The sequence below is a fragment of the Gymnoscopelus microlampas genome (assembly GCF_963454915.1).
Source record: "Gymnoscopelus microlampas genome assembly, contig: SCAFFOLD_67, whole genome shotgun sequence".
Lineage (NCBI taxonomy): Eukaryota > Metazoa > Chordata > Actinopteri > Myctophiformes > Myctophidae > Gymnoscopelus > Gymnoscopelus microlampas.
Genome location: NW_028155621.1, coordinates 49,820 through 67,500, shown reverse-complemented (window position 1 = coordinate 67,500; position 17,681 = coordinate 49,820). Strand labels below are relative to the sequence as shown.

The following is a 17,681-nucleotide window of genomic DNA, read 5'->3' as shown; positions in this document are numbered from 1 at the left end:
GGGAGGAGGACGAGGCCGGCGGGTAGACGGACAGGCTGGCCGGGGAGCCGTGGTGCAGCGGGTTCTTGGGGAAAGGGCTGAGGTTCCAGGGAGAAGTGCTGTGGTGCGAGGCGATGCCTTTGCTGCCCTCGAGCCATGGCAGAGAGCTGTGGAGCAGCGAGGGACGACACACCTGGCTACCTGTGTCGCAACATAAACATAGAAGACATGACAACACGGTCTTATTCTCTCCATTAAGTTATTATTCCACCATGCACAGAGCCACGGCGGGTTAAAGGGATAGTTCACCCATAAAAATGACTTATTTTCTATTAATTACACACCCGCATGAAGCCTTGAATTCATGGAGATTTCTTTTTGTCGCATTCCTACCGGAGACTCCGCCGGTCATCAAATTATTGGCTTAGGAATGCGATAAAAAAAACAAATTGATTGAATCAATCAATTTACTCACCCCAATTGATTGATTGGGGTGAGTAATCAATCGGAAAAAAAGTCATTTTGGGGGTGAACTATCCCTTTAATGGTGACTTCGTTTCAGGCCTGTAAGGACACGGTTACGGTAGATATTTTTAGCATTTTTTTAGTTGACACATTTTCGAGTGAGTGATATAAAGCTTTCGCGCCATGCTTCTCTTTAACCACAATTGACTGTTTTGTATATTCGCAGTAAAATATGGGTCTATTTTTTTTACACTTCATGAGTTATAGGTCTGATTTTTATTTTATTTTCTATTGCCCTTTTATAAATGCCTAACATAAAGAATACCCTATAGATAGAACACATCAGTGTGATTGAAGGAACGCACAGCCACAGTGCTTATTATAACAGATCATATTTTCCATTAAAAATGTATAGAGAAAGGGGATTTTAAATGCACTGACTTTATGCTTTAAACCCCATCGAAAGCCTCACATTGAGTAAGCGAGTTGTGATCGTCTAGTCAGGAAGTCAGAGACAGACTACCAACATTACATTGGAGAAATATTACTCCACAAATACACAGTGTTTATGCCCATGGATGGCATGTAGGCCTAATTATAATAAACATTTGCATGCGGTCAGAAATGCAGGCCTGAACGTGTTGACAACACTCTCGAAAATAATGTTGTTCAACGGTTGCAACTTATTTGCCAACAAATACATTTATTCGGAACTAAATGTTATAATATATATTGAAATATATATATTTTTAAAGGCTATAAATAAAACTGAAAGATTATAAAGGAATTATTCACTTGTCACTGTCTGATTATTGCTCGCTGCGACAGGCCTACATCAGACAGTGTTAATTGATGATACAACAAATATCTACTTGAAAGAAACCAAAGAGGTAAGCCACACACGTAGGCTAGTCTGCACTGCATGGTTTCACAACTCTCTTTAACACATATTTTAGGGACAAAGACGTCTAAAGGCCGTAATATCGAAACCTCATTTTTGCTCGTCAAATAACTCAAAACATCACAGAACATAAATGTTTCCACAGACCAAAAAAGGGCATCCATGTCTAAAATAAAAACATCAAATAAAGACTTACTGTGTGGAGGAGGTGGGTACCTCTGGACGGCTCGGACTGAGTTCCCATAGTACGGAGAGACGTGGTTCCCCTGTCCATCGATATTAAACAGTACATCCACTTCGTCATTGAGGGCATACTGCGAAGGGTCCATGTACGAGTGGCCCAGGCCCGGGTGGTGCGAGCCGGGATGCTGCTCGTTCAGCACCGCGGGGTGATGGCTCATCCACCGGGGCTGATCCGCGCTTACTTCCATTGCTTTTTCAGCAAAGTGTTCATGCACGCCGGAGCAAAACCGATACACCGTTCAAGTTCAAGAGGAAACAATCTGTCCAAAATCCTTTTTATTTATAGGTAAATCCACTGGTTCCGCTTGTCGTTGGCTTTCGAACACCTGGAAGCAAAGAGAGCAAATGTGTTGTTTTATTTGCCGGTTGCAGATGGATATTCTAAAAGAAAAAGTGTTCAAAAGCACGACTAACAGGTGGGCAGGAATTCAAATTCACGAGAATCAGCCCGGCAAAAATAGTTGAACGAGACATTTAAGCACGAAACATACCCTACATTACAAAATGTAACAGATATGTTGTCATAAATAGTTCCAAATTCGTATCCAGTCCCACGGGGAGTTCCCGAACTTCTTCCTCTCGCAATTTGGATGATTAAGCCGACTCAACAAGTTGTTGAGGTATCTATGTTTGCAGTAGATGGCTTAGAGCACACTGACTAGCACCAAGTTAAAACTCTGTGATCAAATCTGTGTTTGTGCGCAGTGGCAGCCCTCTCCATTTACTCAGCTCCTCTCTCTCTCTCTCTCTCTCTCTCTCTCTCTCTCTCTCTCTCTCTCTCTGGATCTCTCTCTCGCTCTCTCTCCGTCCGCCTGTGTCGCTCTTGCGCACTCGCTCTAACTCTACCTTTTTTTTCTTTCTTTCCTTTTTTTTTTTTTTTTTTTTTTTACAGTGAAGGCATTCTTTCAGGATGGCGCCAGGCAGCTCAATGCTTGCAGACAGCTGTGGCGCGACGCAACTTAAGGAGGGTCTGTCAGTGTCATCAGTATAGGGGAGGGGCCTGTGCTAATTGAATAACGTGGGCCAGAAGAGCAGAATGTAGCAAGAGCTGCTGTAAAATATTTTGAAGTGACCCTGCAAGAATATTACCATAAAATATGTATAGGCTATTGACATCATACAAAGATCATGTGCTGAATACATGTAGGCTACTGGGTTGCAAAGTGCATAACGGCTCTAGGAGTATAGCCTATTTATGCAGAAGATTCTAATACAAAAGTTCTTTACGCCAATATTATAAATACTTTGCCTAATTATTAATTTAAAACAAGTCATACATGAAATATGACAGACAAAACAAAATGATGCAAAGTGTAGCATGCATTGCACTCACAACAAATTACATTTAAACAATTCATACGGCCATTTGTTTATGTATTTAAATACAGTATCTGAATGTGGGCAACACATTTCCAACCCCTCTTGCACTTAATCTGCTACCAGAGAAAGAAAGAAAAAAAGAGAGAAAAAAACAGGCTGCTGCTGCAACCCTATGGCTGCAGCAGAGCCTGTTGCTCGGGGCCAATGGCAGGTTGCGGGGCCATTCACGCTCTTAACATTGTGACAGTGCGTCCTCTCGCGGTGACAGGCACATTATTCTAATGGAAAATCCAAATTGAGCCGATTTTCTCACCGTGAAGCAGGCATGGACAAGGACGCCTGGAAGACTGAGCTTATAGTCTGGAGGAGAAAAAAATAGGCTCTAATGTAGGCTATTACAGGACGTCAGTTAACTTACCAGCATCCATCTATCTACCTCTATTGGCTATCGCTATACTATCCACTCCACCAACTTAAGATAGACAGGCAACAAAGGGCCATGTCATTATTTATTCAAAACAGTGCATTAAAAGAAACATGATAGGCCACAGATGGAATGATTTACATGACCGTGCCTTTCAACGTTTCCTCTTATTTAATAACATCCATAAGTGGCTATATATGAGCAGCCCAACATTTCACCCTGAAACACAGCCTAGTAATAATAATTCCTATAGCTATACAAGGTCAGACATGTTGCCGTGCATCACAAAGGCTAGTGGTTCTCAAACATTTTCATGTCAAGGACCCCCAAATTGATATATATATATATATGGCCACGGACCCCCATCTGAAAATGTTTTGTGTCAGGGACCCCCAGAAAAGAAGATTTGTGTAAAAAAAAATATATATTTTTTTTTAAATAGCCAACATGTAAATGGCTAAAGTGGTTAAAATTATTGTGATGCTATATTAACTATTTTTGCTGGGGACCCCCTAGTCCTCCCCCAAGGACCCCTGGGGGTCCCCGGACCCCACTTTGAGAACATCCGACATACAGTATTCCACTTGATTGCATGACAAAAGGGGTCTGGCCCTTGGGGAAGTATTTTGTGTCTCTAATTCCCAGTTTGGTTACTCCATACTTTCAGATTGGCAGTATGTAATAGTAGAGGGGGGGGGGTCTCTGAGCTATGCAAGACACGGGTAGCCTCGGCGACGCCACTGGATGTGACGTCATCTCGGGGGTAAACGGGCAGGAAATGAATATTTTCAACGAGCAGAGCTGCAACGGAGACAGGCTTTGCTGCCACCATAGGGTTTAGCCTGGGCAGTGGTTCTCAACCTTTATATGCATGGCCGCAACCCCCCCCAAAACAATCATTTTTTAACTGGTCACTTCACCGTCATCTAGGACCCCCCCTGGGGGTCCCGACCCACAGATTGAGAACCACTGGAGAACCACCTTCTCCATCATGTTATCACGATTGTGATCTAATGAAGGTCTAATATCAGGAAGGGTATAGATTTACCCCCAAATGCACGGATATACTATAGGCTATAGCTTAGATCAGGTGTTGCTGTATTACTAACAAGCCACTGTAATTAGTAAATGGTTAAATGTGGTCATTGCTCGTGCTGCATTAGATGATATAGGTTTATGTCTCCCAATATGACTTTATTAATAATTCCAGATTTTCCTTTCTCTTCCCATATAATACGTAGCCTACTTGAAGTGCATGGTAGCAGTGCGCGCGCGGTGTGTGTGTGTGTGTGTGTGTGTGTGTGTGTGTGTGTGTGTGTGTGTGTGTGTGTGTGTGTGTGTGTGTGTGTGTGTGTGTGTGTGTGTGTGTGTGTGTGTGTGTGTGTGTGTGTGTGTGTGTGTGTGAGTGAAAGAGAGAGAGAGAGCGAGAGAGAGCGAACGAGAGCAAGAGAGAGAGAGAGAGAGAGAGAGAGAGAGAGAGAGAGAGAGAGAGAGAGACTCAGACTGTTTCCTCTCCAGACCATGGACTGCCTCCCAGACAGACAGAGAGGAACCTGAGACTGAACTTGGATACAAACTGCTGTAGCGTCTCTCGCGCACCGACAACCATTCTGTTGTCATTGTCAAGCTGTCAACGGGCTCGTGTAATTATCCTCTTGAAAAGTATCCACAAAGCCCTCTATACCCGTTATAGGTGCTCGGAGGAGGCAAACACATGATGTGAGTGTGTGAATGTATAGCCTAAAATCCTGATGATGCTTTTTTCTCGACTGCATGTGTCGAAGCTTTAGAGCAGTAGTTCTCAACCTGTGGGTTGGGGTCCCCACATGATTTATTTTCTTTTTTTCAAAGTTTCAACAAGCTTCACTATAAAAACGGGTCAAACATTGGCCACATTGTCAAATAATATAAGAAAGAAGGCCAAACATTTGAAAATAGCCGATCAACAACAACCAATCTACAAGCTTCAAGTAGATTATGCTATTTTCACAATATTTATCTGGGGGGTCCCCTGTTCAAATATGATTATTTTTGTGGGGTCGGTGGTGGCCTGAAAAGGTTGAGAACCACTGCTTTAGAGAATGGGACATGGAAGCCATCCGCGGATTCCCCAAGCCTTGGTGTCAATAACCAAACGCGAGAGCTTTATTCGTCAACACGAAATAAGGCTAGTAAAATACCTAACTCTGTCACCACTGAAGGGAAAATAATGTGTTGTGATCTCTCTCTCTTCTCTCTCTCTCTCTCTCTCTCTCTCTCTCTCTCTCTCTCTCTCTCTCTCTCTCTCTCTCTCTCTCTCTCTCTCTCTCTCTCTCTCTCTCTCTCTCTCTCTTTTATGTTATTTACAAAATCGCTAATAGGTCAAACCTATGATTTATTATTATTATTTTATTATTACTTTAAAATTATTTTATTATTATCATTTATTTTATTATTATTATTATTATTTATTGTATTATATTCATTTGTTTTCTCTCATTTTTCTGTGGCACTGTGAGCTGCTTCAACAGTCTGTCGGAGGGAGATGGTGCAGAGATAATTTCAGAGTGATTATGTCATGCAACCATATGATTAAAATCAGGATACATCACACTTTCTTTTTTTGTTGTTGAGAATTTAGACACCATGCGGATTATTTCACTGTCAGTGTGGGAGATGAATTTTTTAGATAAAAGTCTCTTTGTTTACTGCCCTGTAAACTTCCTCTGTTGGCTTATCTGTATTTCCTTAAATCTCTCACGTTATTATTATTATTATAATTATTAGGGTTATTGGTATTATTAGTATTATCAGTATTATTAGTATTATTATTATTAGTATTATTATTATTATTATTAGTAGTAGTAGTAGTAGTAGTAGTAGTAGTAGTAGTAGTAGTAGTAGTAGTAGCCTATTCAAAATAATAATTTTATTCAAAATACAGGTTTTTCCATTATAGGCAAAAAAAAAGTAAAATCATAAATTCAATATGTAAAAATATACACATCTATAGGACCATATCAAGCATCATTATGATATTAGGAAAATCAAGAGTGAGCAAGTGTGTGTGTGTGGTGTGTGTGTGTGTGTGTGTGTGTGTGTGTGTGTGTGTGTGTGACTGTGTGTGTGTGTGTGTGTGTGTGTGTGTGTGTGTGTGTGTGTGTGTGTGTGTGTGTGTGTGTGTGTGTGTGTGTGTGTGTCTCTCTCTCTCTCTCTCTCTCTCTCTCTCTCTCTCTCTCTCTCTCTCTCTCTCTCTCTCTCTCTCTCTCTCTCTCTCTCTCTCTCTCTCTCTCTCTCTCTCTCTCTCTCTCTCTCTCTCTCTCTAAAGGGCACGATGACAAAATTAAGATCCCCAAAATAGGCTTCACTATTTCATTAAATCGCTGGCAACACAGGGCTTTGTCGCGTATTTAATGGATTAGGGTTTTTACACTTTCAGTCAGTGTAGCAGGTAAAGCTGTCCAAACACAGTCACCAGGCCAGGGTGAACCAGGGGACACGGCCTCGGGCAGCAAGCTGCACTGCTGCTAATATTAGAGCTATATTAGCCTTTATTATTGTGATAAGCGACAATAATAATAACAATAAATAAATAAATATATATACAACGCAAGGAATGGGCGTGGTTGACAAATGGCACCGTTTTGGGGATTTTCACATGGCTACATTATTTTAATTGACAAATATATATATTTTTAACTGTAGGCTAAAGGCAATAGTTCTCAACCTTTTCAGGCCGCGACCCCCCAAAATAATCATATTTGAACTGGGGACCCCCACCCACCCCGATAAGCACTTGGAATTGTATAGTTGAGGCATTACATTTTCGGTTCCACAGATAAATATTGTGAGGCGTTGTGAGCTTGTAGATCGGCAATTGTTATTAGGTATTACCTTAAAGTGTCACTTACTGTTATCTGGGGACCGCCCAAAATCATGTGGGGACCCCCCTGTGGTTCCCGACCCACAGGTTGAGAACCACTGGGCTATAGGTACGATTTTCTGGTTGCAATGGGTGTGCGGCGTATAGCCTGGCACGGCGATTAAAACGATTGACGATCATTTCAGTGATAGGCCCATGCTCTCCAAATATAACGTGAGCTGTCTCTCTCTCTCTCAGTCTATAATTAGTCATTTGACATTTATTTAGTCTTTCTCGGGTCTTTTCAAGAAAATACTTGTAGCCTACTCCACCATCAGCATGCGATGTGAAGCTGTGTGGATTCTTAGAACAAAAAAGAGGGCGTGAAATGTTACGTGTTTGTTGCCGTGAAACCTGAAAACTGGGGTTTCTTGGAATGATTGCACTGAGGTTATATATGCTATCATTGGTTCTCAAAGTGGGGTCCGGGGACCCCCAGGGGTCCTGGGGGTGGGGGTCCCAGCAGAAGTAGTTAACAGCATCACAATCATCTTAACCCCTTTATCCATTTATTCGTTGGCTATTCAAAAATAGCAGATCTACAAGCTCATAGCGCTCACAAAAATATTGAAAATGTTTGGAAAATGTTGATAGATTTTTTAACCCCGAATCTTCTCTTCTGGGGGTTCCTGGCACAAAATCTCTTCAGATGGGGGTCCGCGGCCAAATACATATCAATTTGGGGGTCCCCGGCACGAAAAAGGTTGAGAACCATGCACTGTAGCCTACATCACACTATAACCAAGAGTATACAGGCAGTTTGTGTAGTTTATGTCAGCCCTGGAAAAGAAAATCAGATCGCCTGTCAATTGGCTGCTGCTGTGATGCTTATCTGTGTTATCGTTTCTCGCCTTTAGACACGCGTCGCCTCGAACCTTATTCACCTTTTGCGTCCCCATGGCAACAAAGCAGACCATTAATTTGTTTATCGTGTAGGCTATATAGTAATCCCGCATAAAACAACACGCTTTAACTGAAATTAGATCTAAAGGCAGTGTAAACCCACAAAGGCTGGCGGTCTTATTTGACAACTTTATAAACAAGCACAAATAAATGCGCGCAGCAAAATTTGAAACCATGCAGGGACGCGCTGCCCATCCCTGTCGGTAACAGGATAGGTGGGCACTAGCGACACCTGGGCACCTCAATGTAAAATTGGCCATTTTGTACAAAATGTAAAAAAATATATATATAAAAAATAAAAATTGTCTTAAGTAAAGTAAAGTATACATGATTAGAAAATGCTTAAACATTCGAGAATTAAGGTCAAATATTTCTACAAATTGCTACAAAACCTGTATATTCAGTTATTTTGGGGCATAAACAAGAAGTTGGAAGGATAAAATTAAATCTGATAATGATGTACCATGCATGTTCACTTCATGTATACTTTACATGACTAGACCATTTTTCAAATATATATAATTCTTTTACATTTTGGACAAAATCGCCAATTTTACATCGAGGTGCCCAGATGTCCCTATAGTGCCCATCCTGAATCCTCTCTGTCACGGCCCAATTTGGCGGCTGGTGGCAGATTTTTATCCCGATTTAAAAGGCATTACAACACTTGAATGTGTGAGTGGCCTGCCTCGCTATCTCGAAAACACAGCTGTTGGGGGGGGGGGGGGGGAAGCATTCAGCATTAAATCAATACAACCTGCCCTGTTCTGTTCTGTTCCCTGCATGCAAATAACCAACGGGCTCTCCTCTCATGCCCATGACTGTGCGCCTGTGATGCCCTTAATTTGGCGTCCCATTCATTCCATGTAACAGCTCCCTGAATCAAGCCATATCGACCACTAAACGTGATGGACAAACTGGACAAATGCAGCCTCAGCAGATCCACCTCCTTTTATGACCCATTGGCAACAAGGCAATCAGATCGATTTCACGGGATATATGGGATTCCGTCTATACGACCAATTTAGGTCAATAATGGGTCATTATTCTGACCGGTGTGTGTGTGTGAGGTAGGTACATATTTTAATGCACTCCGTTTCGCCACATAGCCTATACTTCACACAGCTCGTTCTTGGCATGCATGCATGTGCGTCGCCGATTGTCAAATAAAACGTAATAGCCTGTATATAACCACATTTCTTAGTAACAATTGTGGCGTGATGCCCAATAACCTAAACATGCCTACAACATGTTTCGATGAATTGAATACACATGGACCCCAATGGAAACAAGCCATATAGTGCATTCTTGGGTTTTAATCCTTTTAGCAGACCTTGTATAGAACTGTACTTTCTATGCTTTTTTTGCAAACTGTTAATACAGTATTCAATCAATCAATCAATCAATCAAGCACACACAACGTTAAAGACAAGACAACAATGGCGGTCGCTTGTTTATTCTCTGATCTCAACAATAATTCATGCTCATTTGGAGATAATACGCACCACAGGTCCCTCCTCTCTCTCTCCGAAACGGTCTCAATCTAAATAGACTGTGATCTTTTTTTATTCATTTTAATATTCATTCAGTCGGGGTACATACATACACTGCTAACATCGGCAAAACCATGTCAATCTGTGTCATTATTAACAGATATAAGTTCTCAGATAGCCCAACAACCACATAGCGCATACACACCCATTTAGGGAGGCGAGGACCAAGCGGCTGCCCATTGGCTATCGCATACACAGCAAAGCTTTACTTTGTAATCTAATGTGCTTCTTGGGATGCACTGACCGGCTTAAAACACATTTAAATATTTACTGACCTGTTGTATTGAGGCCGGATGAAGTTTTTTTCCCCCTGATCTGCTGCAGATGATGTGAAGAAAGAGTGACATAGAGATCGAAGTGCCGATGGCATTTAGAGAGAGAGCGAGAGAGAACGAGAGAGAGAGAGAGAGAGAGAGAGAGAGAGAGAGAGAGAGAGAGAGGGAAAACCCGTGGCGCGCGCACTCAGCCCAGGCAGAGTCACGCACAGAAAGACGCGCACACTGGGCTACAGGCACGCGGGCACGGGGCGCGCGCGTGCACACACACACACACACACACACACACACACACACACACACACACACACACACACACACACACACACACACACACACACACACACACACACACACACACACACACACACACCGTACTTACTGTAAATCATAACGCTTCCGGGTCGGCGGATATTTCTGCGGAAAACACCAGCCAAAGCAAAGCAAACTTATAGCGTTGTAATAACGCTATAACAACACATGATGACATTATACTGTAAATATATAGGGGCGTGTGCTAATTTAATAATAATAAGGCTAACAGTTAATGAATGGTGGAGGCTTTGTTACTGTTAGTTAGGCCTACTATTTTGTGAGAATTGGACTCTGTGGCATTTAGAAAGGTCAGAATAAAAGAGTTGTCTTTTTTATCAGAATGGTGCAAAACTCGGGCATTTAACATTTTTATTGCAGTGGTCGTTTATGATTACACGCACGCACGCACGCACAGGCACACATGCACGCACGCAGGCACACGCACACACGGGCGTGCGCGCGCGCACACACACACACACACACACACACACACACACACACACACACACACACACACACACACACACACACACACACACACACACACACACACACAACCACACAGGTTTATTTATCAAATGTAAGTTTAACATTTATAAGTGTGTGTGTGTGTGTGTGTGTGTGTGTGTGTGTGTGTGTGTGTGTGTGTGTGTGTGTGTGTGTGACACACGCATCCTTTTGTATTAGAAGATAGTCTAGTATGATAGTATGATGACCGCTCACATTTGTATCAGCATTATTTCACATTCACTGTTAATATAACTTGCATTATGACTAATGGTTTAGCAGCTAGCTGTTCTGAAATGGCAAAGGTTCAATACATCTACTTCAATACAGTGGTCTCAACCAGTGGTCTGGGGACCACCTGTGGTCTTTGAGGGGGTTCCAGGTGGTCCCCAGCTAAATGATGGAGAGTTGGTATTATAGATCTTTATCTCTCGTTAAAATGAAAAGAAATAAACCAAATGAACCCTTACGGGATCATTTGGTTTTATTTTATGCTCTCAAGAGTTACATTATTGTTAAACATCTGCATTACTTAATTAATGAATTGTTATTTTGATCAACGTTGGCTTGCAATCTCTGGTACCAACATCAATACAGCAGGGAATTGTGGACATCTTATCCAACGATAACAAAATATTCTAAGTCTTGGGTCTGAGAGTCTAAATCTCATCAAACGGTGGTCCGTGGCTCAAATGCCGAATAAAGAATGGACCTTGATATGAAAAAGGTTGAAAACCACTGCTCTACCCCAAGCATCCAGGCCTATAGTAGCCTGCTTATTGACACTACGGCTGATTGAAAGGAGCGCCAAGCAAATCCGATCCCTCTTTCTGTGAAAATACACTGAGGCAGGGGGGGAGAGAGAGAGAGAGAGAGAGAGAGAGAGAGAGAGAGAGAGAGAGAGAGAGAGAGAGAGAGAGAGAGAGAGAGAGAGAGAGAGAGAGAGAGAGAGAGAGATGGCGCTGGAGGGTTGGTATCTCTCACGTTGCGCCTTGACTCTTTGAAGGAGAATGTAAACTGATCACACCAAAATCTATCTTTGGGGGAGAAATTCAATTAAGGTAATAAATTAAAGATAATTGGCGCAAACCTCGCTGTATAAACTTACGGATGCGACTAGCCAAATGTGTCTTTTAAACCAATGAATAATTCAATATTTCCAGGGTAACGGGAGCTTTTCATTTAGAATTAGTATTTCACTATCTAAATAGAATTACAAAATAACGCATCCAGATAGTATAATGATTTATTAATCTGCCTTTGACGTAAATAAAGTGCTTATTTTTGGGAATTATTAGCTTCGCAATTTCAATATAAATATAAAGATGCTGTTAATATGCGTCGATGATAAATGCACATTCTGATGGGATTGATATAATGGAAAAAAAAAACAAAGGCTAAATCTCTATTTATGCCACAGATAATTAAACCACATTATAGGTGTAATAAAAAAAAAAAAGATTAATTATGGCGGAAATAACAAGAATCAATTTAGTCTCTTTCAGCTGATCGGATACAATTAAATAAATGTAGGAAAAAAATACTAATCTTAATTTACCCTATTTTTGAATTAAAGCGGTTTGGTTACTTTTAAGCACATATAATAAAGACTATATAGTCTTTATTATGTGCTTAAAAGTAACCAAAATGATAATCAAATAACTAAAATAAATAACCCCAAAAAACCCTCTCAGGCTATATAGCCTTAGAGGGTTACATTTTGATTTGGGCACATTTTTGGTTCATAGGCTATAATGTCTGTGAGTCCAGAGTCTCTCCTCTCACTACTGGCATGAAATCTCGTGATTAATGTAGAATTTGACGTGAGCTCCCGCGTGACAACAAGAGACTGTCACCAGCTATAAGTACAACCCTTGCAGTATAATAACAGACACACACACACACACACACACACACACACACACACACACACACACACACACACACACACACACACACACACACACACACACACACACACACACACACACACACACACACACACACACACACACACACACACACACACACACACACACACAGGTTCTTTATGCCAATTCGTTTCTGCATTTTTTTTATATAGTCTTATCTATTAGGCCTAGATAGAAAATAATTATAACAACGTTCACAGCCTGATTAATTGGTATAGTGCAGTGGTTCTCAACCTGTGGGTCGGGACCGCCAAGGGTCCCCAAATGATTGAGGGGCGTGGGGAGGTCCCCAGATGATGGTGAAGTGACAATTTAGGGACTTTTAAGACCTTTTTAATATCTAAAAAAACTAAACAAAGAAAAGACCATTTACTGCATCAAATGTGATCAACAAACTATGTCAAATGATATAAGAAAGAGGGAAAATTGTGAAAATAGCAGATGTACAAGCTCACAACGCCTCGCAACGCCATGCGTTGTGAGCTTGTAGATCGACTATTTTCACAATATTTATCTGTGGAACGGAGTCAAACAAAATGGAGGGGGGGGTCCCCAGTTCAAATATTATTGTGTTGGGGGGTCACGGCCTGAAAAGGTTGAGAACCACTGATATAGTGCATACTCATAGATATAGGCCCAAACATGGCCATTCGAATCACAGGCATCCTTTTCTATAGCATTTGTTTTTTCTTTTTGCAAATGTAAGCAATCTATAGTGACGTTTCGTTATCTTGAACCCACCGCCTCCTTTGAACGGTTACTGGCTCCGTTATAGTGCTGCAATCATTTACGGTCATCTGCTTTATAGCCCACTGGTATAAATTGTAGACATTCCTCATTCCAAATCCCTAATAAATACCTTAGTGTATATTTGTCTTCTTCTGCCTACATGATTCTTAGCTGTAAATGTCGAATACGATGACCTTAATTTGAGACAAAACACCCTCTAAATGTATTATCTATTTACTTATTTATTTTCTCAATGTGTTTTATTATTATTCTTGTCCGTGTGCCTGCGCCAAAACCGTAAGCCAATGTTTTTTTTACGGCGGCTTTTTTCCCTGCGATTTTATTTTAAAATATTAGGCCGAGGTGGGGAGAATTATAAACGACTCCAGCTCTTATCTGCTCCCTTCACGTATCCAGGATCACAGAAGCTGATTAAGAAAGAAGTCACAGCCAAACGCTGGATTCATAATGATTTGGAATAATGAATCCTTATCTCCCCTCCGCAGATTATCAGCCTTTCAGCTCGCCATGTTTTGTTACATGGGATAATTTATTGCATCTAATACATCACAATGAATCTGATGGGGGGAAAGTGATGGCCAATGTGTTAGGGAGAGAGTCTGCTTCTTTTTTTTTTTATCCCGGGGCAATGAAATGCCTTTACGATTTTAATTGGTAAAATATAAGGGGATCTGATAAAAAAAAATAGAAGCACACACCAGAGGTATAATCTTGCCTGCTAGTGTTCCAGCAGCACTCTGCACTATAATTAGTGTGTCAATTTCAACCTGAAATTAACAGAATCGACCTGCCATCTCTGCTTACGCCGGTGGAGTCAGCTAGATCCTAATTTCGCATGATTTATTTTTCCACCAAGAAGAGATAATTAATCATAAACACTGAAAACAGTGCCGTAAAGTGGAGATAACAAAATATTTGCATCTAAAAAGATTCGATGAAGCTAATTCGTTTTCAGCCCCCCGTCTAGAGCACCCCATGCACCTGATCTAGCCACCGCTGCAGTTCTCGTGAGTACCTCCAAGATTTTTAATTTTCCATGATTAATCTTAGGTGGTGATGTATCATTAATCACCACAAGTTGGGAGGAAACGGTGCACGCCATGCCCTGTGTAAACACTGGCTGCAGAACTGCAATTATTCGATGTGGATTTACCATCATGAGCATGGTGGTGGTGTCATTGTTGTTGGGAAGCATGCCATCTCCCAACATGGGCAGACACCAATTGGCGTGTATCTGGGCAACAGCAAAGATGGTTATGATGAAAGCCAAAATAACAGCAACACCACCAAAATCCCCCTCATCCTCATAATCATCATCAATAATATTAATATTAAATAATAATAGCCCAATAATAATGATAATAAGAATAGCCCAATAATATTAATATAATAACAATAATAGCCAATAATAATAATGATAATAATAATAATGTCAATTACAGCCCATTAATAACAATAATAATAATAACAACAACAACAACGATCTGGTATATTATTCTCTATCAGCACTAACTATTATAATCAATCATTGTTTGGTCGTTGGTACTTTGGTCGTCATCAGCTGGAACGGTGCCCACGCCTCTCTGAGCTTTGGATGGCGCGCATGTTTAAACTTGGGCATGCTCAGCTCACCGCGCCAGGATAAATTAGCATTCTATTTGCAGCTGTAATTAGACTGATCAGCATCTCTGCCTCCTCTCTCCTTTTCTCTGTTCATCTCTCCTTCTCTATAGTCTCTCTATTGTCATCACGTTTTGTGTTGTTGTTTTTTTCCCGGGGTTTTGATTGATTGATTGATTGATTGAATACTTTATTTAGTAAGCCTAGTTTGCAAAAAAAACACAGAAAGTATGGTTCCATACAAAGGGATGCTAAAAAGGATTAAACCAAAGAAAGCACTATATGGCTTGTTTCCATTGGGGTCCATGACATGTGTATTCAATTCATCGAAACATTTAGTGACAGACAAATATACAATACTATGCAAAAACATCATATAAACATATTTCATTGCATCTCCTCCCCTCATTTTCCAATGTCCTGACAGGGCTATACCAGATCTTTATCGGGTTCATATCCATCCAGAGACCCTGGCATACCTTACCTACCATAGAACAGTGTTTCTCAACCTTTTCAGGCCATGACCCCCCAAAAGAATCATATTTGAAATGGGAACCCCCCACCCTGATAAACACTTGGAATGGAGGAGGCATTACATTTAGTTTGATAACCATTCCACAGATAAATATTGTGAAAATAGCAGATCTACAAGCTCACAACGCCTTGCACCATTTTTGCCTCTTTCTTATCTGACAATTTGGTCAATGTTTGACCACTTTTTATGGTAGGCATAGTTTGTTGATTATACTTTTGGTGCAGTAATGGTCTTGTTCTGTAGGTATTAAAAAGGTATTAAAATTCACTTCAATTGTCACTTCACTGTCATCTGGGGACCCCCCCAAAATCATGTGGGGACCCCCTTGGGGGTCCCGACCCACAGGTTGAGGCCTGGTGGGCATCCATCGAGGCCATGACATGCCATGGCCTCTGGCTTTAAGCGGAATAAATCCACCAGTGGATATTATGCACGTGCAGGGGGGCATAGCAGGGTTTCATGTGAAAGAAAAAACAATAGAATCACGTTTGTTTGACTAAAATGATATCCAAAAATAATTTGATTCAATGTTGTGAAAAGAATTGGCGGTTCTTTATCTTTTGTTTGTTTAGAAATGGGCCACGGGGTTGATAAGAGGATCGACCCAGGGATATGGAGCAGATATAGAGATGTGGAGATGAGTTAATGAGATGGAAGGCTGGGGACTTGGGGGGGACAAACAGCCAGTCAGGGGGTCCTCCCCTGAGAGACATGGCACAATGCGAAACGCCTTTTATCTGCGGGGGAATTTACTCTCTCTTTAATAAGCAGTCGTTTATTAAAACAGTCGTTTTAACCTCATAATCGAAAATAGCTCCTCAGAGGAGGAGCGCCTCGACCCCCCACATTGAAGCAATACCGAAACGCTCGCCCCAAAACACAGTCGCCCCGGGGCAAATCCGGCGGTATTCACCTGGTATTCCTAAACGTAACCTGCAGTAAACTATGCCTAAAACCGAACCTTGTTCCTAAACATAACCTCAGTAAAACTACGCCTATAACCCTACACTTATTTCCAACATTATCTTCAGTAAAACAAATACAAAAATACAAGAACTGCTGGTCCGACAAAAAAGAATGGGGGCGTGCGTGTTTTGGGGCGAGTCTTCCGGTTACCCATTGAAGCTGTCGCATTCCCAGATCGAATAGAGAGCAGAGCGGATATCTCGATGCAGATCACCTGTGTTTCAACAATCAAAACAATGCGTTATGGCTTCTGCAGGGCCCATGCAGGTTCCCCATGATATATATATATATTTATCCGCCGTGGTGATAAGGAAACGCGAGGATAGCAGATAACCTCCCATTGCAGTGACTCCCGGGGGCCTTTGTCTATCGTCTCAGCAATTACAAATATTCCCCTTATATCCCCCTTTCATTCTTTCGTTCCCCTCTTTCTTTAAAGTTCTCCCTTGGTTAATTCGGCGGCGGATTCGTTAAAGCGTTATTACGAGCCTCTCTCTAAGCCGCTTAGTCAATGGCTGTTTGTGGGGTTGGTTCTGGAGTCTGAAAGAGAAAGCAGAGGGGAGAGAGAGGGGGGGAGAAAAAAAGAGAAAAAAAAGAATGAATGAAAGACTGGCTTGATTTTCCTCGGCAATCCATGGAACAAATAGCTAACATTTAACGTTTACACCCTGCCATGGCGACTCACTGGCGCTCCAGGGCCGAGCGAGCCGGGCTAAAGTGTCCCGAAAGCCTTTGGAGGGTGTAAGTCTCCAGCTATCGGGTTCTACACATCCAACACATCCCCCAGTGCGCACAGGGCTTCGGTTACAGCAGGGCCGGACTGTGTCCTGCGTTCTGCTTAGCTGCAGCGCGCCGTTTAAATGACTGTCAAAGAGGCAAATATCAAATTGCAATGGGGTCAAGCCAATTTGGATGTTTTTTTTTCTCTCTCCCCCCCCCCCCCCTCCACACGCTCTCTCTCTCTCTCTCTCTGCACTCTCTCTCTCTCTCTCCTCAACCGCCCCCACCTCCCCTCTGCATCACTCAGCCCTCATTCTCACTGGCATGGCACAGTGAGCATGGCAATGTGTGTGGAATATGGCAACAGAGAGGA

General features: G+C 41.7%; 1 protein-coding gene across 4 annotated transcripts in view; it reads right to left on the bottom strand.

Moving 5' to 3' along the window:
• The window catches only part of gata3 (GATA binding protein 3), a 15,044-nt gene extending 12,548 nt beyond the window's left edge, over positions 1-2,496 (bottom strand). The window contains exons 1-2 of one of the 4 annotated variants that reach the window (XM_084086273.1): positions 1,542-2,496; positions 1-180 (exon numbers count right to left, since the gene is read on the bottom strand). The exon at positions 1-180 is cut by the window's left edge and continues 354 nt beyond it. In XM_084086273.1, coding sequence (XP_083942399.1) covers positions 1-180; positions 1,542-1,776 — 415 coding nt within the window. In that variant the 5' untranslated portion in view covers positions 1,777-2,496. The remainder of the gene's footprint in view (positions 181-1,541) is intronic. The other 3 variants (XM_084086274.1, XM_084086272.1, XM_084086271.1) reach the window with 3 other exon arrangements.
• Between the last annotated feature and the right edge of the window lie 15,185 nt (positions 2,497-17,681).